The sequence below is a fragment of the Vicugna pacos genome, chromosome 13 (genome assembly GCF_048564905.1).
Source record: "Vicugna pacos chromosome 13, VicPac4, whole genome shotgun sequence".
NCBI classification, from domain to species: domain Eukaryota; kingdom Metazoa; phylum Chordata; class Mammalia; order Artiodactyla; family Camelidae; genus Vicugna; species Vicugna pacos.
In genome coordinates, this window is record NC_132999.1 from 59,582,554 (window position 1) to 59,603,906 (window position 21,353).

The 21,353-nt window shown below is 52.5% G+C and overlaps 2 protein-coding genes across 14 annotated transcripts in view; one reads left to right on the top strand and one right to left on the bottom strand.

Annotated features, from left to right (window-relative positions):
- The window catches only part of MAD2L2 (mitotic arrest deficient 2 like 2), a 12,311-nt gene extending 4,092 nt beyond the window's left edge, over positions 1–8,219 (top strand). For 3 of the 9 annotated variants that reach the window (XM_072975395.1, XM_072975393.1, XM_072975394.1), the window contains exons 2-9: positions 3,777–3,828; positions 3,928–4,046; positions 5,089–5,160; positions 5,734–5,834; positions 6,656–6,750; positions 7,071–7,144; positions 7,613–7,705; positions 7,881–8,219. In XM_072975395.1, the coding sequence (XP_072831496.1) occupies positions 3,789–3,828; positions 3,928–4,046; positions 5,089–5,160; positions 5,734–5,834; positions 6,656–6,750; positions 7,071–7,144; positions 7,613–7,705; positions 7,881–7,922 (636 nt within the window). In that variant the 5' untranslated portion in view covers positions 3,777–3,788 and the 3' untranslated portion in view covers positions 7,923–8,219. Of the gene's footprint in view, positions 1–3,105; positions 3,429–3,568; positions 3,654–3,776; positions 3,829–3,927; positions 4,047–5,088; positions 5,161–5,733; positions 5,835–6,655; positions 6,751–7,070; positions 7,145–7,612; positions 7,706–7,880 lie in introns of those variants that run through there. The other 6 variants (XM_015238827.3, XM_015238816.3, XM_015238832.3 and 3 more) reach the window with 6 other exon arrangements.
- Positions 6,932–20,685, bottom strand: LOC102531486 (F-box only protein 6). Of its 5 annotated transcripts, none has more exons than XM_031683665.2 (8): positions 20,555–20,685; positions 18,733–18,866; positions 12,660–12,955; positions 10,639–10,765; positions 10,016–10,111; positions 9,025–9,160; positions 8,437–8,555; positions 6,932–7,528 (listed from the first exon to the last, which is right to left on the bottom strand). In XM_031683665.2, the coding sequence occupies exons 3-8, from the start codon at positions 12,922–12,924 to the stop codon at positions 7,381–7,383; spliced, it is 891 nt and encodes a 296-aa protein (XP_031539525.1). In that variant the 5' UTR covers positions 12,925–12,955; positions 18,733–18,866; positions 20,555–20,685; the 3' UTR covers positions 6,932–7,380. The 5 variants fall into 5 exon arrangements, with proteins under 5 accessions (XP_031539525.1, XP_072831489.1, XP_072831490.1 ...); XM_072975388.1 differs by lacking the exon at positions 20,555–20,685 and adding an exon at positions 20,295–20,381; XM_072975389.1 differs by lacking the exon at positions 20,555–20,685 and adding an exon at positions 20,271–20,381.
- Between the last annotated feature and the right edge of the window lie 668 nt (positions 20,686–21,353).

The following is a 21,353-nucleotide window of genomic DNA, read 5'->3' on the forward strand; positions in this document are numbered from 1 at the left end:
AGGTGCTGGACTAACAGAATGAACGAGGCTAGGTCTCTGCTCAGAGGAGCATCCCAACGGGCTGGGTCCCTGAGCATCAGGGAATCAGTAGAATTGTCACCAGGCTATATGTGGCTGAGTCTCTGTGGCTCCTCAGACCTCCGTGTGTTTTGTGTTCAGGGAACCTTAGGCAGGGATGAGATGGATGATATGTCCTGTGATCAGCCTGGTGGGGATGGGAGGGACTTTGGAAGCATCTTCAGGGTCTGGACACTTCACTGCCTGCTGTTATACCCTGTTCGCTCATTGTGTGTTGTTCAGCGAACCTCAGGAATTCTCCTCTCCCCACGCAGGCCTTAATCTTTGCAAGACTTTCTTGCATCTTGCCTTCTCTTAGTTTCAATTTAAATGTCTCTAGGGAGTGATTTTCTTTCCATCCCCACTGCTCAGGAACCTACTTCAGTTGGCAAATAAGCTTTCTGTCCTCCTAACCATCCATCCTTCCCTCCCAGATGCCCTCCTACATATTGTCATTATGGTGAAAAATATGCAAATAACTTTGAAAAACAGCCTCCCAGCAAATGGGTATTCAAAAATGTAATAAATTAACCCCATAATGTAATCTGGGTCCCATGACCATCCATCACACTGATGCGATTAAGATATGAAAAACCAGATGCCGCAGAGCCCTATGGATGGAAATGACAGATGACTTTTCATAAAGCTCCCCCATGGCCCCAGCTGATTCGTCCCCCTGCCCCTGCCCTATCCCCACTTTGTTGGCCCCCATGAAACCCAAGGCCATCAGAGGTATAGAGAACATCTGTCCAGCTTGTTTGTTTTACAAATGAGACAGAGGCCTTTTGGGGCTTGAGGTCAGGTCAGTTTGATCTCTCCTTTATCTCCTAGCCACCCGTCTTCCTGTTTATGGCTGGCTCTGAATCCAAAACCCCAAACTCAGGCATTTTTATCCAGTTTCTAGTTGACAAGGTGGGTACCCCAGTGTCAAACAAGGCTTCTGGGACCTCAGTTTCCCCATTGGAAAAATGTGAGTGTTGAGTTGTATGTCCAACAAGGCTTCTCTGAAATTCTTTAGCTCTGTGGCAGGAGACCTATGAGTGGTTTGCACTGTGTCTTCTCAGGGCAGGGGGCTGGGGCTGAGGGCCCATGGAAAGAAGGCCTCCCATGAGCCCCCACGTCACTCACACTGTGCCCTGGAAGCCACCACCCAGGAGTAGCTGGACTCTGAGTTCCTCCACCTGTTAGGCCCTAATCCTAAGGGACCCTTTACAGGGAATTGCCCCCTTAACACTGCTACTTCCTGTTACCAAGGAAAATGCTGCTTGGACAGCCTTCAGGAAGGGGAAAAGAGGGACCCTTGTTTCCCCCAGTTTTCAAAGCATCCACAGTGATGACGTCTCAAGGAGCCAGGGGATACCTGTCTACAAAGCAGGGGCTGCTCAGCTGGCTCCATGTGGAAATAGTCCTTTCCCATATGATGTGGGCAGGCTCCCCAGGTCTTAAGAAGGATTATTGTACCCAAAATAGGCTGCCAGGTGCCTCCATGTCTGAATTAAATAATCCATTCCTTTGGGTTAAGCATTGCAATTTTATGAAATGCAGACTTCCTGTGGAAAAGCCCAAACCACTGTGGTTGCGATTCCCACACTTTCTTGGGTATCAAGGCCCCTCGGAGCTTGCTAAAGGGCCATTGCCCTGCTTTGCACCCCAAGTGAGCTGGTAGGTCAGGGAAGTCCAGGTCCCAGGTGTTAAATGGGCTCCTTGGGGAGTCTGATGCAGATTTCCAAGGACTGCTTTTGAAAAATGCTCTGCTGGCATTCTTGGCTTAATGGGCCAGGTTACTTATTCTCTTCTCTGTCCCCAGCCATCAGAAGTGTGTTAATGCAGGTTTGAAAGCATCTAGGGCGAAGGGGGTGCAGATCTCCAATACTGAGAACTAAGCGGTAAACATTCCTGGCTAGATCTGGGTACCAACAGATGCGCATGACTCCTAAATAGCCTTTATGTACCTGGAGGTCAGAGACAAGATCCCTGGACTTCTGGCCCAACTTGTTGTCCATAACGACACAGTCACTTCTCTGACCTTCCTGTAAAACAAGGGGGCTGAGAATAAGCTGAAGCCCTGAGGTCACAATAGAAGTGGGCTTGTATTTCAACTGTGTGATTTTGGCAATTTAGGGACCATCTCTGGGCCTGTTTTACCTTCTATTAAACTGCAACTCTAAAATGGGGGTTTAGCTCCTAGGCTTAATGACAGAATGAAAGAAATCAGTGCTTGAAACATAGTAAGTGCTCAACCCATGTTAGTAATTATTTTAATATTAATATTATTATTTCCCAGGGTCCTCCCAGACCTTCCAGAGTCCATGCTTCTAGGAGATTTCCGAGCTATAAAGAGTAGTTGCAGTGACTGAAAAATTGTGCTGTACACCAGAAATTGACACAACATTGCAAACTGACTATAACTCAATCAAATCAAAACAAAAAAAAAAAAACCAAACCAAACCAAACCAAACCAGAGTAGTGGCAGAAGACAATTCCGCCCGCCCCTCCCCCACTTAGCTGGGTAACTCCCGCGCCTCGTTTAGCTCATCTGTAAAACGAGGACAATCATAGTAAACATCGCGTGGAATTGTTTTGAGCATTTAATGGGCCAATCCACGGACACACTTAGCTCAGTACCTGGCACCTCTATAAATGTCAGCTATTGTTACGATGCATGAGCCAGGAGGATTTATCTTCCTGGGAGGTAAAGACAAGCTGCATTTAGGATCCGGGTGGGTTGGGGGTGGGGACGTCCCCGGTGCGCGCCCGATCTCCCCTGTCCCCGCCCCGGAGCCGGCGGATTCGCTTTCGGTTGGGCAGCTGAGGTTCTGAGGATGGTGACTCCAGAGCTCTCGGCAGATGTCGCTATCCATAGCCCCCAGCTGTGAGCTTCACCTGGCTCTCACCAGGAACACCTACCCGCCCTCTTCCCACGCCCTAAAAACAGAGAAATGCCCTGGGGAGGAAAATACGTAGCCTTCCGGTATGGAGACCAAAGCTGTCTTTTTTCGCGCCTACCCAAAATTGAAAGGAAGCGGCGTGGCGCAGCATCTGCCCACTCAGGCCCTGGGATCATACTCGCACGGAGGCAGGGCCCCGCCCCTCCCAAGCCCCGCCCCTCCGGCAGCCGCTCCCTCCCCTACCCGTGGTTGGCTGCGCGGGGAGTGAGCGTAGCTGGAGGCGGGCGCTAGGACCCACCAGAGCACAGCGGACGTCACGGAGCGGCGCCCCGGCCGCGGGTTGAGCGGGAGGCGCGAGTAATCTGGTCGGTGGTTTCCCTCGCGGGGGCCGGGCCCCGATCCGGGAATCGAGGCCGAAGCCGGTACCCTGGTTAGAGGAGAGGAGCAGGATTCCCTCAGGGGAGGAATCCAGCCAGGCAGGGGGTAAAGTCTTATTCCAGCCTAGTTTCGCTTTCCGCGTGCCCCGCTTTACGCTCCCGGCCCTGCGCATCCAGCTGCTTCCTCTGCGGCCGCGGCCGTGCCCTCTATGCGGGCATAGCTCTGTCCTTTTCTACCCCAACCAGACAGCAGGGCGAGGCGGCCAGAGCAGCTGATACCCCCGAGGGCTGAAGACAGCGTGAGGGGGTGCTTCTCAGCTGCCACGGTTCGGTGTGAAGGGAGGCGCGGTCCTGCCCGATGCCCCCTAGGCGGAGGGGAGGGGCAATGGAGGGGGCGGGCCCTGCGGCTGCCTGGGCCTTTGGAACTAGCTCCCGCTCCTGCCCCGCCCCCTAGGTATCCGGGAGGATGACCACGCTCACGCGACAGGACCTCAACTTTGGTCAAGGTAGGGTGGCTGGACCTGCGGACCCGGGGCGGGGGTCGAGGGAGGGCCTGGGCGGGCGGGCTTCCCCGAGCGCATGCACTGAGTTCTGCCCCCTCGCAGTGGTGGCCGACGTGCTCTGCGAGTTCCTGGAGGTGGCCGTGCACCTGATTCTCTACGTGCGTGAGGTCTACCCGGTGGGCATCTTCCAGAAGCGTAAGAAGTACAACGTGCCTGTCCAGGTGAGCCCCCACAGTCAGGTTGGGTGCACTGGGTAACCCCGTGCCCCGAATCACAAGAGTGGGTAGAGGGGGGATTTTTCACTCTCTTCCACCTTCGGGCTCAGCCCCCTCATTCCTCAGTAGCATGGCCTTGCCATCTAGTTCCTGGCAGCTGCTGATAGCCCGACAACCTTCTACCTGCTCACTGCAGTGGCGTTTCCTCTCATCCCCTCTGAACTGGGAGTTCCCCTCGCCAAAAGTTAGGGGCCAGACCCTCTGATTAGAGCCCCCCCACAACCCTCAACCCCACCATCATTGTATTTGAAAGGTGTCCTGCACCTGGTGAATGGTTGGTTTGGGGAGGGGGTTCCTGTAAACCTCAGGCACCTTCTCTCTCCCCTCATTTACCCTAATTGTAACGGGTTGTTTACAAGTGAAAAGGAGACAAAGCAGTGAATATATGCTACTCTATCCGCAGTCTCTAGATGTGCCTGCCCCTTAGCAATCAGTAAATATTAGAATAAATGCCGACTACTGGAAGGTGGTAGAAGTTTAGAGGATATACAGGGAAAGGGAAAAAAGAATCAGCACTTAGAGTGCCCACTGTGTACTAGCTACTTATCTCATTTAATCCTTACTTTTTAATGAAATCTTCAGCAGGTGAAGTAAGTAGAGCTCAGAGAGGTTAAGCCTGAGGGCTCACAGCTTCTTAGTTCCAGATTCTTAATGTTTGAAAATTGATTAAATTTCTGGATCCTTTCTCTGGAAAAATGCCTGTTTGCCCAAATACAATTTAGGGACTTCTAGACTCTGGAGGAGCTCAACGAACTCCTAATGCTGTATGAAGTGCTAATGTTAAGACTGAATTCTTAGGATCTCCTAACTTCTCTTCCTCTGGGGATAATCCAGTTCTTGGCCTCATGATGGGTAGTCTGTCCCGGGTGGCGAGCCTGAGGGAACGGATGGGCCTTTCTCTAAAGGCAGAAGGGGCCTTGGGCTGCTGTAAGGAGTGTGGGGTCGTTTCCCCATCCTGCCTCACCAGCCGTCATGGGGTTGTATGCAGATGTCCTGTCACCCGGAACTGAACCAGTATATCCAGGACACGCTGCACTGCGTCAAGCCGCTCCTGGAGAAGGTGAGAGCACCGGACCCCCTGGCCCACGTCACCCCCAGTGCTCCCCCATCCTCCAGGATGGGGTGATGCTGGGACCATGCAGGGTCCCTGTGTCTCTAACACCCAGAAGCCTGTTGTTCCCTGCACTCTAGAGACCATTCCTGCTCAGGGCCCAGGGCATGGGGGCACATTCAGGGCATGTTGGAAGAGAGCCCCACCCCAATAGTGGAATTGGCTCCCCACGTGGGGCCTGCCTTGGAGGGTTCTGGGTTCTTCTCAGGCAGTCTCTTCTTCCATCCCCAAGTTCTGTCTCAGCTTAGCCGCTCAGTGCTTCTTCCTTCTATCTTGTTCTCTCTGAGATGTCCTGGTATCCCCACGGGGCCCAGGCATCCTCTCCTCTCTGTCTGTACCATTCATTTCTGGGGGTGCCTACTTCAACTTCTCAAACCTCTTTCTGGGCTCTGAGGAACTCTGGGCCTAGAGGCTGAACAGGGCTGCGACTGCCCCTTTCCCATAATTCCCTGGGCAGGGAGGGAGTGGTGGTGGTGGTAGGGGGGTGTCCAGTTCTGGAGTGGGGGGTTCCTGTCCTTGCAGAATGATGTGGAGAAGGTAGTGGTGGTAATTTTGGACAAAGAACACCGCCCAGTGGAGAAATTTGTCTTTGAAATCACACAGCCTCCGCTGCTGTCCATCAGGTGAGCTGCCTCTCTCCCCGTCCATGTGCCAGCTGGTGTGAGGTCCTAGCTATATCCCCGACCCTCACCCCTTTCTGGTAGCTGCTAAGTGCCTTGGTAAAGGTCTGAGAGGAGGCATGGCAAGGTGTGCTGACCTAACAAGGCTGTTAGTGGCTGAGTTGCAGCCGGCCGCCCCCCAGTCTCTGTGGACATCACACAGGTTACAAAGAGACCCTCCTGTATCAAACCTTGAAAATCACAGCATTGGCAAATGGCTAGTCCCAACCTCATTTTGTAGATGGAGAAACCAAGGTCAGAGAGATGACCTTGACCCGGTCACCCAAATGGTGGCAAAGCCAGGACATAGACCCGGTTCCTGACTTCCCAGTCAAGCATCCAGTCCACAGTCAACTTGAAGTTGACTTTGGACGGGTGTGTTGGGCTGGTCAGCTGCCGGCTTCCTGTGGCGAAGTCAGAGCACTGGAATCTGTCCCCACTTGCTGTGTGGCCTTGGGCAAGCCCTCTCCCTTCCCAGCTTGGTGTCCTAGAGTATGAAGTTTGGGCTGTGTCCTGGTTCTGAGACCTGGCTGCACGTTACAACCACCTACTGGGGTTCCCTACACCCTTTGCCCACCATTCTGACTTAATTTGTCTGTGATGGTACTTAGCATTGGTTTTAAACTCCCCAGATGCTTTAGCTGTGTAGAGATAGGTAGCCAAGCCCTCAAAAGTACCAGGCGGACAGGGCTCTGCACCCGAGGGCCGCTTCCAGGGTTGACTGACTGCTGGTGGGAGGGGGGCCACCCGTGTGCTGGGAGACCCTCTTCCTCTCTCCTTCTCAGCTCAGACTCCCTGCTGTCTCACGTGGAGCAGCTGCTCCGGGCCTTCATCCTGAAGATCAGTGTATGTGATGCTGTCCTGGACCACAACCCCCCTGGTATGCTCACACCCCACCCTCTCTTCTCTGGGTGTTTCCATAGCTACTTGTGTTGGTCTGTGTCCTCAGGTCCCTATTTGTCTGCACCAAGTCTCCTCTCTTTCTTTCTGACTTTTGTAATTGCTCCAAAAGCCCACCCTCTCCAGGAAGCTTCCCTGATTGACTCCACCTGACTTCAGTCTTCCTGTTGACTGTCTTGTCTTAGTACTTGGTTAACACTGTGCTGTGGGGCTGCTGAGCCAGCTAGGGAGGTGGGAGGAAGCTGTGTCCCGAGGCAGGCATGGGGTAGCCCAGTCTTGACCAAACTCTTGCCTCTTTAGGCTGCACCTTCACAGTCTTAGTGCACACGAGAGAAGCTGCCACTCGCAACATGGAGAAGATCCAAGTCATCAAGGTGAGATAAGGCTGGTGTGGAAGGGTGGGCAGGGAGGCAAGACAGCCAGGATGCTCTGAAAACCAGAGCTCTGACCAGCAGAAGTGTTGCTGGAGGCAGCACCTGGCACACAGTAGGCTCTCATTGTGTGTCAGCCCTGTGGCCACCTGCCTGTCATTGCCCCACCCGGGCTCTCAGTGCTGAGAGGAGGGCGCAGCTCAGTGGGGTTCTCAAAGGAGGGGATCCTTGATCCAATTTCACAACTGGTGTTTGGGGCTTGTTAAATCACTTGGGTTCCCAGCCCAGTTTGGGTCTCCAGTCTCAGCCTGTCTGGTGGACGAACCTGGGAATCGGCACTGCCAGCGGTTCCCTGGCGATTCGGATGCTCCCTGAAGTCTGAGGGCCCTAGTTCGGGGAAGGGAAGGGGTAGCAAAGTGAGGGTAGGCCACGGCTAGCCCCCTGCCACCCTTCCCTTGGTCGCCTCCCTAGGACTTCCCCTGGATCCTGGCAGATGAGCAGGACGTCCACATGCACGACCCCCGACTGATACCCCTAAAAACCATGACATCGGATATCTTAAAGGTGAGCTGCTTGGGGGAGGTGACCAGGGCGTGGCTGGCTTAAGACTCCCAGTCCCCTCTTTCCCTTAATGCTGGCTGTGGCTACACAAGCCCACTCTTGGCAGAGGCCTCATGGGTTCTCCAGAGTAGGGGCCCTGGCTGTCCACCTGACCATGGCTGTTTGTTCTTGCCATTAGATGCAGCTCTATGTGGAAGAGCGAGCTCATAAAAGCAGCTGAGGGTGTGCCTGCCCGTGGATGCCACAACCAACCATCGGACTTTGGGGGCCCTCGCCTAGGGCAGTACTGCAGGGCCACCCTGATTCCAAGTGCTCTTAATGCCTCTACGTATGGACCCCTGACCCTCCAGCCTGGGGCTGCTCAGGCCTGACTGCCTTCATGGAGGAATTCTCCCCAGGAGGGCAATGAAGGGCACTGGGACCTCGATTTCTCAGCCTCCTGGGATTCAGCAGGCCAACGCTGTCTGTCTCAAATGCTGTGCTGTGAGTTGTTTCAATAAAGAGCCCCAAGGGCTGAGCTGGGATGTCACTGCCTGGGTGGGAGCCACAGGTGCTGCCAAATTCACCTGGGGGGAGGGGCTGCTCCTCCACCAAAGGGCCAAGGACCTGGCACCCCTGCCCCTAGATCCAACCCCAGGCTGGTTTTACTGAAAACATTTATTACAACAAAATGACAGAGCTATGTAACAGTAAGTTACCACAAACTGGTGGGTTTGCCCTCAGTCGGAACTTACACGGAGGGACTTGCTGCCCACTGTAGGCTCAGCTCTTGCCTGGAGGCAACCTTTGGCACTCCACTGGCCGGGACAGAGGACGGATGAATGGCTGTCAGATGACAGGCTGTCAGAAGGGCCTGTGGAGATGGAGTGGGGAAGGCAGGTGGGTAGCCTCCTCTGGCCCCTGCAGGGTCTAGGGGTGAGCCGTGGAGGGGGCCGGGTTCCTGGTCATCTTATGGCTGATGACAATGCTGCTGTTGGTGACACGGGGCCCGTACCAGCCTGCCCAGAACTGGGTGTCCTTGCCCCCGTGCTGGAAGAGGATGTGGCGGACACCTGGAGGGTAATCCGAGAAGGTGTGGGAGACCTGGGGGGAGGAGAGAGGAAGTGACCACCAGGACTGGAGAGGGGACAAGACAGGGTAAACACTGACCCTGGGAGGGGAAGGGTGGAACCAGGTCCTGGAGGGGAGAGCTGCCTGGCCAGAAGGCAGAAACTCCAGACAGAGGACTGGGGGCACTCCAGGCCCTGGGGCTGCCCCCTTACTTCCTGCCATCCTGGACGTGGGAGAAGTGGGTGGCAAGGGGCAAGCAGGTCAGGCCTCACCTCTGTCCACCTGGCATCGTTCCACTGATGGATGGTCACAGGTGGGGGCTCAAAGGAGGCCAGGACGATGTAGTCGGCCGAGGCCAGCTGTACTCGGATGTGGTAGGTGCAGCCACAGTCTGCCCTGGCGGCGAACCTGAGGGAGGGTGGGGCTTAGGACCGTGCACTCCAAGGCAGAGGTGGTCCTGGAGGCCGGCAGGCAGCGGGCCCACAATTAGAACTCTGTTTCATTTTCCTGCCCTGCCCTGCTGGCTTCAGGGCTCCTCGTGTCCCACTGTGCCCCCAGGGTAAGCAGTCTATCCACGCTGGGCCTCAGTGAACCCATCTGAGAAAAGGGGCATCCATTCCGGGTGTTCCAGTGAGGATGTCACCATAAAAAGCATAACGCCTGGGCTGTCGGATCTGTGTCACCTGCACATGATAATGGACAGGGCGGTGGATCCAAAGGAGGTTCAAGAGGGGTGGCCCGTGTGATGGGGATTGGTACAGAGCTCATCCTTTGCTCAGCCCCGCAGCTCTGCACACCTCTCAACCCCCAACCCTGCATCCTCAGTGGTGGCCCTGGGGCCTGACTGGAACTGGGGTCCTGCTTCTGCACTGGGCCAAGCCAGAGCCTTGCAAAGCTCTGGGCACAGAGTAGGAGCTCGGGACAGAGTTGTGGGACGAACAGTGAAAGGGGCAGGAAAGGCAGATTCACAAGGAGGCAGGAAGTAGCTGCGCGGTCCAGAGAGGAGGGGTCCTGTTTTCAGTGCTGCTTCAGTGCCTGTCTGTGACAACTTGTCTGTTGGCCTCGGACTCTCCACCTGTAAACTGGGGTTCACATCTCCTGCTGACTCAGGGAGGGGGAGGGCCCAGGAGGTGCTGTGTCTGTCAGTGGCGGGGGAGCCCCTGCCCCAGGACATTGCCAGCACCGTGGGCACTCTCTGCAGGGGTTCTCAGGAAGAGAAGAGGGAGGGCTGCAGAGTGTGGGATGGGTGTGGGCCCCACTCACCAGTCCTTAACCACAATGTCCGGCCGGAAGGTGTCCAGTAGCTCCTCCCAGTAGCCCTCGGCTTTGAGGTCTATCAGCTGGGACTTGAGACACATTCTGGGGAGGAGAAGGAAAGGTGTGCATTCCCAGGCATGGTCTGCATGGCCCGGACCCAGGGAGGTGGTCCAGGGGACCCAGCAGTAGCCCTGACCACTGCAGGGCAGCCACTGGTGCTGACTCTGGCTTCTACCGCCTTGCAGGCTCATAAGAAACATTTGGGGAGCTTCACCCCCTTGTAACTGGGCAGCATCTCATCCCAGTCTCTAGGCCCAGTCTCCCAGGGCCCTGAGGAGGGTGCCTCCGTGAACTCACATCCCTAGAGGAGCAACAGCCTGTGCCACCCCTGACTTACCCTAACCACCCAGCGGGCTCCCAGCCTCCTCAAACTGCTGTCCACCCCACTGCCTGTGAACCCAGCCACGGCAGTGACGCATGCTCAAGGAAGCAGTACACGTAGACCCTGAGCTGGTTTTGGAACCACCTCCCTTGAGCTTTGCAGAGAGGCCCTCACTTAGGCCTGGGGTTTGGCAAAGGTGTCCTGACCCTCTTCCCTCCATACAGCTTCCTGGTTTAGTTTGTCTTACTCATAGGACGTGACAAAGTACTTCTTGACTTTGGAGTCAGGAAACTCTGTGCCATGAGGTCCGGGGAGGCTCTCCACCTTCCAGTGGTCCCCCCCGTTGGAGTCGATTTGCCAGGACGTCATATCCTCTAGGAGCAGAAGCCAAAGTGAGATCCCTGGTGTGAGTGTTCAGTCTGGCCCTCCCCACCTGGTCCTGGGATGGAGGGGGTAATGCTCAGATCTCAAGGTGTGCACCACAACCATGCCTTGGAACCACCCTACAAGGCTCCCCTCCACCCGCCATTCCCCCCTGTGCCCACCACGTCAGCTCTGATCTGGTTCCCTCTCCCTCCTGCTCTGTCCCTGACTGGCTCAACTCCTAACCTGAAATTGGAGAAAGAGTATTACCAGAAATTACGAACTGACATTTCCTTGCTTCCGTGTTGCCGAGGGGCTCTGGGAAGTACCCAAGTTTCAGCTCTCAAATCATATTATGAAGGGCCTGTGATGGTACTTATGTTCTTAAGGGCCAATGTGAGATTGTCCCAACTCCGACTGCTTACTTGACGATTGACATTCTCCAGATGTCAGGGTCCAGGTTAATTATGTGACTGAGATCTGAGGTCCTGCGAACCGACTGTGCCGACTTGGTCCCCCTCTGCCCAGGGAAGGAGGGATGACTGGGAGGCTGAGCGTCCTCTGGGTTGGTGGTGTGTAGTGACCCCGCACTGGTGGAAGGATCCCCAGTGGGTTGGCTCGGCGGGTTTGGAGGCATAAAGCTGTCCTTCCTGTCTCCCCCTTCAGACTGAGCTGAGAGGACCTCGGGAAACAACACTGCTTCCCTACCTAGGCTTTCCAGAACAATCTTCCCAAATTCCTCCCTTGCTCCCTCTACTAGGAGCTGACATCTGTTCCCTCAGGTGCCCTGGGGAACTCGCAGTAGAGCAACAGAAGAGTAATTCAGAAACCCGGGAGCCGGGCTGGTACCCAGGGCAAGCCCAAGGGGAGAGCTGAGCAAGGCTGGGCGGCCGCTGCTGGGCCCCGTGCCCTGTGCCAGGCAAGGCTGCAGGCTGGCTCTGTGTGAACTGAGCTGGCGGCCGAGTCCAGTCCCGTCAGACGAGGAGACTGAGTGTCTGGGATGCTGTCTGTGAGGCCTCTGAGAGGGGCCTGAGGGCCATCAGCAGTGGGGACCAGACCCCAGGAACTGGGCAAGTTCTGTTTCTTTGGGCAGGACACTCATCACGGGGGCCTAAGGCTCCCCGTCTATAAAATGGAGCCAACCTTTCTCATGTGGCTAGCTCTCAGGATCCTCATGAGGATAAAGAGAAAACAGACACTAAAGGGATTCTAAGTGTGTAAAGTCTGCCTCTAAACCAATTGCTGCTGTAGCCCCAACAAGAAGCATGATGCCTGGTACCTCGTAGGTACTAAAAGAAAGGGAAAAACCCTCCGCAAATTTATAAGAGAACATGAGCTAAACGGGTTTCAACCATGTGATCGTAGTTACCTCTCAAGTTCCTCATTTTCTTCCTCTGCACGATCGGGTAACAGGAGGGTAAGCACGCTTGTAAAGACCTCAGACTAGTGCCTGACACAGACAAAGCCCTCCCTCAACGTCAGGCAGCGCAGCCTGAACTGAAGGGGAGGGAGTCTGCAGTGTGTTCACTCACTCAACAAACATTTCCTGAACACCTGCTGTGTGGACATGGGCTGCAGGGCGGCAAGAGCCGTCATGCCCCAGGAACTTGAAGTTTGTGGCAGAGGAAAGAAAAAAAAGAGAGACAAAGTAATGACAGGCTATGACAAGTGCTATGAAGGAAGGACACAGGGTGACAGAGCACAGAGGGGGAGCACTACTTTCATCAGATGAAGGATCAGGGCAGATCTCTGAACTGAGATCCGAAGAATGAGGAGAGGGCCCAAGGGGGCGTGACAAGTGTTCACGGGGTGACAGAACATTCCAGATAGTGTGGGGACAGCAAGTGCAAAGGTCCTGAGGTTCAGGAAAGTGAGGGAATCGGCCCAGTGGCAGCTGCAGCCCACCTTCAGCACATGGGTTGCGCAGGAGGTTCCTGCGAAGGCTGCACAGAAAGAAAAAGACCTTCCAGTCGGCCACGGGCTGGTCCCAGTCCTCGGTTACGAAGCCCTCACGCAGGCATTTTCGCTTCCAGAGGGTCACGAGGTCAATGATGTCGCGCCAGAGACTGCAGACAGGGCGGCAGTTCAGCAGCAGCTGGCGGGCGGGCAGGTGCATGAACACCTCCAGCAGGATGCTCTCGGGCAGCTCGTTGATGCTGACCCCGGCCATGGCTGTGCCGAGGTGGGGTGCACGCACAGGCCTGTGGGGAGCAACAGTGCTCAGGAGCCCTGATCAAGGAGGTGGACCCCTCAGATCCCTGGGGACCTGGACCAGGGACTCCTAATCCTGTTTCCTCTTTGGGGAGAGGTTAGGGAGCACATGAGCACCCTTCTAGTACACAGCAGAGCCTCAAAATATGGAGAGGTCACATGTTATGCACATTTGGAAGAATGCAATGAAAATATTAAAATCTTTAGGGACCAATTTTTTAAAGAGGCCCCATCCCCCCACTAAAAAAATTAATTGCTTAATTTTAAGTTGGTGGGCCTGGTGAACTGTAAGAGAGTGCCAAGGCCATGCTGTTGTCTGGAAGCTCTGCAGAGACTTTTGGTGAGGTTACTTTAATGCTGTGAATTCACCATCGGAACATAAAACCTTTATTCATGTCATCCACAGACCAGCTCACGGTGACGGGCTTGATGGGCTAGCGCTGAGACTCAAACTTCCTCTCCCCAAATTGCTCACTTTGGCCTGGAATCCGGATGTGCTACAACATCCCAATGAGGAGGCCCCCCACCACAGTTCTGGGGTGGGCGTCAGGCCACTCTGAAATGCCCAGGAACCTAAAAGCAGATTGAGGGGAAAGCAGCAAGACTGCTTGGGTTTGAATCCTGGCCTGCAGTGACTAGCCGGGAAGGTGTAAAAAGGAGATGGCAACGGTCCTGACTTCAGAAGGGCTGGGAGGACTGAGTTAGTACCAGTACAGCATTTAGCATGAGGCTAGTTGAGCAGTGCTCCAAAGCATCGTTACCCACACCCCTAGCACTGGAGCAAAATGCTAGGTTAGCTGCCCCCAAGGACACCTTCCTCCCTTGACATCTGAATTGCATGGGGGTTTGGGAAAATTACAGAGCCACCATCTCAGCCTGGATTCTGCCTGGCGGGGAGGTCCTGGTTATCCAGCTCTCTAAGGGGACTCCCCCAGGTGGGTGGGGTTGGGCCTGTGGCCATTGTCACTCAAGATGGCTTGAGCAGATGGCCCTTATCTGCCTATGGGTGGGGGGGGGATATTCTCCCACATGTAAGGACACTGGGGAGACTTCTCATTTTCCACTGCGATGTGGCCAAAGAAGCAGTTGTTAACCTAAAACAGTAACACAGTCAGATATTTTACCAGCAAAGCAGATCATGTGGGAGCAACTGCAATTTGGGTCATGCAACTGGTGAACCACTTGTAAATCCCATTAAGCAAAGGAGAGGGAGCTCTTTTATAGAAGAGAAGGGGAAGTAGGGAGGGGCTGTTAGAAACTTAAAGTCCACTGGAGGAAGCTGGGAGTTCCAGATATAGTGGCTTTTCACCGGCTAGTCAGATGCTTCAACAAATTTGTGTTCTTTCACTAGTTTCACAACACTTCCACTGTGCTAAACATCTTCAGACCTCAGAGTTAGTCAAACGTACTATTAGAACCCAATGGGCAAAATTCACAGGGACTCTCGAAAAAAAAAAAATTGCCATTGGTCCTTCTAAACCTCAGAATCAACCCTTTCGGAATTCAGACTCTCACTCTTTGAGATAGTCACGGGGTACCCAATGCACCTGGCTCCTCCCACTTTTGATCGGCAGCTGATAAAAGGAGATACATTTCAATATCGTAAAGGCCTAATTGCTTCTATTAAAAATAATGATGCTCTGGTAGAGCAGGCTTTTTCATAGTGCAGTCTTAGGAGACAAAGACCATAAGCATCACATCTTTCAACCTGGAGATTTCATCTATTGGAAAAGACACCTCCAGAAGGACTCTCTTCAACTTCACTGGAAAGGCCCCATCAGGTAGTGCTAACCTAGCCTTGTGCCACTGAACTCCAGAGAACAGACTCCTGGATTCATGTGACACATCTAAAGAAAGCACCAGATTCAGACTAGACCTGCACACCATCTGGTGCCCTGAAGATAAAGATTTCCTGGAATTGAAGCAGATGACACTGATGAGACAGCTTTTCCTAAGATGTCTAGACACGTCTAGACATTTTCCTAAGGCCCGTTACAAGGTTTAGAATTCACAGAAGTCTCTCTCTTTCATCTAAACTAGAAAACTGACTCTGGATTCTTATCCAAATTCAGTCCCTGAATTTGCAACCTACAGTCTGTTGTTGAAGCACTGACCAGTAAAATGACCCTTGATCACTGTGAACTTCAAGAGGGTTCCCCAGGCAGGGATAATCTTTTCTAACAAAGTTGTAGCCACAGAAGCAGCAGTGACCTGTCTGCCAGGGAAGGCTTCAGTCCAGTAAGAAAACATACAGATTATGTGTAAAAGACATTTATATCCAGGAGATGGAGGCAGCTGTATGAAATCCATCTACTAATCTCTGCATGGCCCCTGAGGCTATTCAGAGTGTCTGGGAGCAGTGCAAACAGGTTTCCTGTTTTGTACTTTGGACAGGTGGGACAAGAGGGCAGGTACTCTTTGTGACCTTATTAATATTCCCCCCCCAACACTGATTCACGAGTGCTATCATTTTGTCAGTGGGACGATAGTTTTAATGCACGCACGGTGGTAAGGATTGGGAATCAGAATTTCTGGTAGGACCAGTTTGTTATTTGGTCCAAACTAGAATTCTCTCTTTCTGTTGAACCAACGAGATCTCCAATATTGTTTTTCCTTTTCTGCGGTGTTGGGCATTTCTAGTCAATTTTTCTAGATTGTTATCTTAGGGAGCATCCCTTTGGATCATGACAGAGGTTTGGCCATTGGTTCCTTTGAGGGCAGCGTCTTGGGCAGATACATGCTTGATTTCCTTTAGCCTATAGAGGCTCGAGCCTGGAATGCCCAGGGATAGTCATCATAGTCAAGGCAGCTGGCAAGAGTACAGCATCTAATCAATTTTGGATGTAAGAATCATTTTATTTATTTATTTTTATTTTTAGGTGGGGAGGTACTTAGGTTTACTTGTTTGTTTTTTTGTTTTGTTTTGTTTTTGTTTTTTTGTGGAGGTACTGGGGACTGAACCCAGGACCTCTATGTGCTAAGCACGCACTCTACCCCTGAGCTATATCGTCCTCTCCGATAAGAACCATTTTAAATCTTTTTCCCATTAAAGGTAAGGAAACCTTGTTGTTTCCAAGTCACCCCAAAGTCATGGGTTGCTCTAAAGGCATACTGATTGCAGGTATAAATGTCTGTGGTTTTGCCCTTGGCTAAAGGACAGGCCCCAGTGAGAGCATTTCATTCAGCCTATTGGGTAATTCATCCATAGGTAAAGGTGTTGCTTCAATGACCTCAAAAGGAGTTGCCAATAGCATACCCAGCACAATATTTACTACTTTCTCCCTTTAAATGAGAACCATCAGTAAACCATGAAAAACTGGCACTGGTTACAGGAGTCTCCTGTAAATTATTACACGGAGTCAGAGGTGACTGGTCAGCATCAGGCAGCCGTGAGGGGTTTCATGAGTGAAGGAGGGGAGAAGAGCAGCAGGGTGGAGGTTAGTAACTGTGAGAGTTACAGGAAGAGCGGGTAGCAAAAGGATTTCATAACAGGCGAGGTGACTGAAAGTACTGCGTGGATGAGAATTTAGGAGGGCTTCCACTGCGTGGGGGACAGACATGGTTAAAAGGGATCCTATGATTATCTCTTTTGTGGCCTTAACCAGAAGGGCAGGCAGGAATGGCTCTGAGGCAAAGGGAATATCCCTTGCGCCACAGGGCCTAGCTGTTGGCTACAATACCTACAGGTCCATGATGGTCCCCAGGTTTTGGGGTGACTACTACAAGGGCATTCCCTTCCTTCTCACATACAAAGAGGGAAAAGGGAAGCTGATAATTAGGCTGTCCAAGGGCAGGTGGTCTCGTTAAGTTCTTCTTTAAGTCTTCAAAGGCTGTGGCATCTTGATCTCCCCAATTAATGGGGTCAGCTTTGCTGGTTTTAATAAAGCAGGTAGGGGCTGAGCCATAGACAGAAATTTGGAATCTGATTTTGACAGCAGCCCGAGAAAACCTCATAATTAGCATTTAGTTTTAGGTTTGGGGACGTTCAGGATGCCATGAAGCCTATCTGGATTCAAAGGTCATTCCTGTTGTGAGATGAAGTGCTCTAAATAGTGAACCTGAATTTGAGCAAACTGCAGTTTTTCTTTGGAGACTTTATGTCCATTTAAAGCCAAAACTTTTAGGAGATGGATGCTGTCTTCTCATGAGGTTTGAGAAGGAGAGCGTGGGGGCAAATCATCTAAGTATTTTTTCCAGCACCCTGGCTCTTTGCAGTAGCAGAAACCAGGTTTTTGGTTTTGTTTACGGACCTTCATTTGCTGGAGTTGAAGATTAAGAATTTTAGTGGTCTTTCTTTTTGGTGACTCATCTAGGGTGCAAGTGAGCTGATTTGCCACATAAATCTAGAGTGGGCGTAGTTTCCCATTCCATCCTGGTTCTGTTAACTAAACGATTCCGGTTCAGCCCATTCATAAACATGAAGGCAACAGCTACCCTAGTGGACTCAGCATCTGAAGGGAGACCAGAGTTTTCTTTAAAAGTAACCTGAAGTTGATTGGAAGAGTCATGAACAGGTTCATTAGACTTTTGTGTGCAAGGCTGAATTTTGTTCCGATCGACAGGTTTAGGAAAGGCTACTGCAATTGCTCAGTGGAGGCTTTCAGGCAGCGTTCTAGCCTCTTGCCAAAATTAGGGGCTGGCTCTGCTAAATCTCCTCCAGAATGTTCCCACTGGGCTAGTATCACCCAGTTTGCTTGACCCTCACCAATGATTACGTGGACTAACTGATACAAATCTGAGAAGCCAGAATGGTGGGTTTGAACAAACTAGGTTAAAATCTTTGACGAACCTATGGGGGTCCTCAGTTACTTTAGGAAACTCTTTACAGCTCACAGTTCGACATTTGTCCAGGGACTGTAAGTAATTATGAGGTTTATTTCAATCCTCAAAAGATTTAACTGTGAAGGAGCAGGTTCTGATAGGTTCAAAGGAAGGATCAGGAAGAATCAGCAGAGCTTTTGGGAGTAAGGGAAGCTCAGGAAGAATCAGAAGAGGGCGGGGCAGAAGGAAAGGAAGATGGCGCCTGGGATGGGCTCGCACACAAGATGACCGCCAGCGTCCGGCGACCAAGACGACCGGGGCAAAAGAGACCTCAGAAGTCCATTTTGTCTTTCTTTAAAATTTTGTTTGCCTCGGTTAATTTAAAAACTGTGTTTGCACAACATTGTAAAATGATTATAAATCAATAAAAAATGTTAAAAAAAATAAATAAAAACTGTGTTTGGCAAAGAGGTAATTTGAAACTCCTGATAAGTTTTGGAAATCTTAAAATATCAAACAGAAAAGGTGTCCAGTTCAGTTTTGACCATTTCATATCCATGGCTGTCTAACAGAAGTTTAAGAAAGGTAAGTTTGGGGAGTTCAAAAGTTCCCCATACTGGCCCTTGATGTTCTAAATTACTTTTGTTTCAGGTGGTCCCTTTAGTTAGCAATGCATATGAGGAAAGACTGCAGTTTTTAAACATAAAATGGCTGAGGGTCCCTGAAAAGGGGGAGGCACCCTCAAAACATTTAGATAACTGGGATCCCATTTTTCAAGGGTTTTTCTCTAGAACAAAAGAATAATTCTTAAACAGCCTGTGGACCAAATACCAGCATAGTTCCAGTAGGAACAGCCTGATTTCAAAAGAGTGAGGCTGAAGTGCCAATAGAGTACTCACAGGTAAGACAAGTAAAAAACACAAAGCCTTTAAACAGATCCCAAATAAAGCCTGGAGAGAGTCAAAACGCAAAAAGGGCAGAGCTCGGATCCAGGAGAAAAACTCACCCTCAAACTCCAGGGTCGTTGAGAAAGCGGTGAGCTCACTGGGCTCTGTGGGTACCAGCACCTGTTCGCTCCCCAGCCTCAGAGTTGTCAAGGGTCTTCTCTGGCTCTTGGTGGAACCTCCATGTAATGTTAACCTAAAACAATAAAATAGCCAGTTATTCTACTAGCAAAACAGGTTTATCTGGGAGTGGCAAAGAACTGCAATGCAAACTATGCAACTATGATGAACCATTTGCAAGCCTCGTTAAGCAAATGAGAGGGAACTCTTTTTATAGAGAAGTGGAAGTTGGGGGTGGTCGTTATAAACAAAAAGTCAACTGGAAGACACTGGAACTTGGAAGTATAATGGTTTTTCATTGGCTGAGTTATGACAGTCTCTCATTGGCTGAGCTGTTGTCAGACAGGGAGAAAATCTTTACTGCTGCTGGGAGTAGTAAAGCAGCCGTCACTTCCCACCGGAGACAAAGTATGCCTCTAGCTGTTGGGGTTGTATTGACTGTCAAGTGTTCCTCCTCCTCGCTTCCTGACTTCATTTTTCAGGTTTCCCTTGATTAATTTTCATACGTTTCATAGGCTTCTCAAAGCTCTCATCCCTACCAAAAAATGAGGATTGGCGCACGGTCTGACGCCTGCCCTGGAAGGGGCATTTTACCAGAGGAAAAAATAAACAGATAAATAAGATACTTGTATCTTGTGCAAAACTCCAAGATGGAAAAATACTCCTTGTGGCCAGGTCTTCTGACTTTTCAGGAGAAATTGTAAACATGTTTTAAATACACGAACCCTCAGTTTTTAAATGTTGGCAACTTCTAAAAGCATTGTCTAGGCCAAATAAAAGTCGCTGGGCTCCAAGACAGAGGCGTCTTAGGTATAAAGTTTCTCCCCGTTATCCAAAGTCTGGTCTTCGCCTCTGGTCGCATGTTACCACCAGACTCCACCCCTAAAGCCTGACTGCAGAGCGGTGTGGCAGGGTGAAGGCCATCCTGCGGCACTCTGGGATGGAGACGTCCACGCCAGCCCTAAGCAGCTACCTCGCACCGACTGGGCTTCCCATGAGCCAATCCCGGAGCCAAGCGCTGGCCTTGCCTCCACAGACCCTCTCAACAACCCCTTAAGGCACTGTTACTAAGCCTACTTCCGAAAGCAGAAGCTGAGGCTTGAGAAAGTTAGGCCCTCGTCCCAGGCCCTGCGGGCGTGACGGTGCCCAGAGGCCCTAGACTATCCCCGGCTGGGGCGCTGCACGCGAGTCGAGGCCGGAGTGGCCGCGGATGTCCAGGCTGCTCCGGGACGCACCCGCCGGCGGAGCGGCATTCCGCGCAGCAGCGACCAGACCCTGGCGACTGGCCCCGCCCGCGTCCCGCCCCATGACCCGCCCGGAAAAGCATTCCCCCCGCCCCCGCCGCGGATGCCGGCGTCCCAGCCCGCCCGAGACAGCGTCCGCCGGCTCGCTTAACGCCCTGGCGACCCCCGGCGACGGATACTCAAACCCCCTCCCGCGCCTGTCGCCCCTTCTACCCATCCCCCGGCTGGGCCGAGACCTGGGCGCGGGGCGGGGCGCTCACCGGAACCAGAACTTCGGGCCGGCCTGGAGCCTGCCGCCTCCGCGGCGCCGTCCCCTATGGGTCCCCCCCCCCCGCCCCGCGCCTGCGTCACGCGCTGCGCTCGGATGGCCTCCCTCCTGCCCCAGGCGGCCGCTCCCACCGCCTCGCCCCGCCCCATGCCAGGACCCGTTCCCCAGCCGCGAGAAAAGGAGTCTGGGGTCCTCAGGGCGGGGGCCGCGCTATGGGAGCTCCAGACCTCGTCTCCCGAACCTCAGTCTTACCCTCCAGGCGGTGGGCGGCTCATCAGCGGGGACCCATCTTCTCTGTGCTTCCTCCTCTCTCCAGGGAAGCCGGACCCTCCTCCTGGCCACTAAGAAGTGGCTTAAGGCCTTTGACCTCATCGCTGTTATGGACGCTACGGTAGGGAGGTGTGGCCAGCTTCCCGCCCTGAAGCGGTGGGCCCCCTCTCGGAGGGTGACTGATAAAACTCCAGCCTTGAGCCTGGCTCCTGCCTTCCCTTGGGCAGGCCTCAGTTTACTCAAAGGTAAATGTCTCTCTGCGGTTTTGTTAGGACTAAGTTCATTAATTCCTTTCTTCGTTCAACAAATAACTATCAAGCACCTACTTCAGGCAGCCACAGTGGGTCATGCAAGCTGTGCACTGCACAAGGGTGCCTCACCCAGGCCAGTCTGTTAACTCATCAAGGCTGCACCTTCTCTAAGGAAGGGTGTTTTGGGTTTTTTTTGTTTTTTGTTTTATTTTGCTGTGTGGTGGTCGCTACTCTGACTGGGGACCTAAAATAGCTCACTGATGAGTGAACTAATGCAGTAACAGTACTCACTGAGCACCTACTATGTGCCAGGCACCATTCTAAATTCTTTGGCTTCATCTAATGTCAGTATAAGTTCTGGGCAGTGAGGAAAACACCAGTAAGTAGTGCCTGGGATGGCAACTCAGCATGAGTTATATGCAGGAGCTACCAAAGATACACATTCCACCCCCAGCCTGTGGCCAGGCCTCCAGAGGAAGCTGGCAGTACTGGAGGGCTGCCGGGGCAAGATGTCTGCAGCTCGTCAAGGG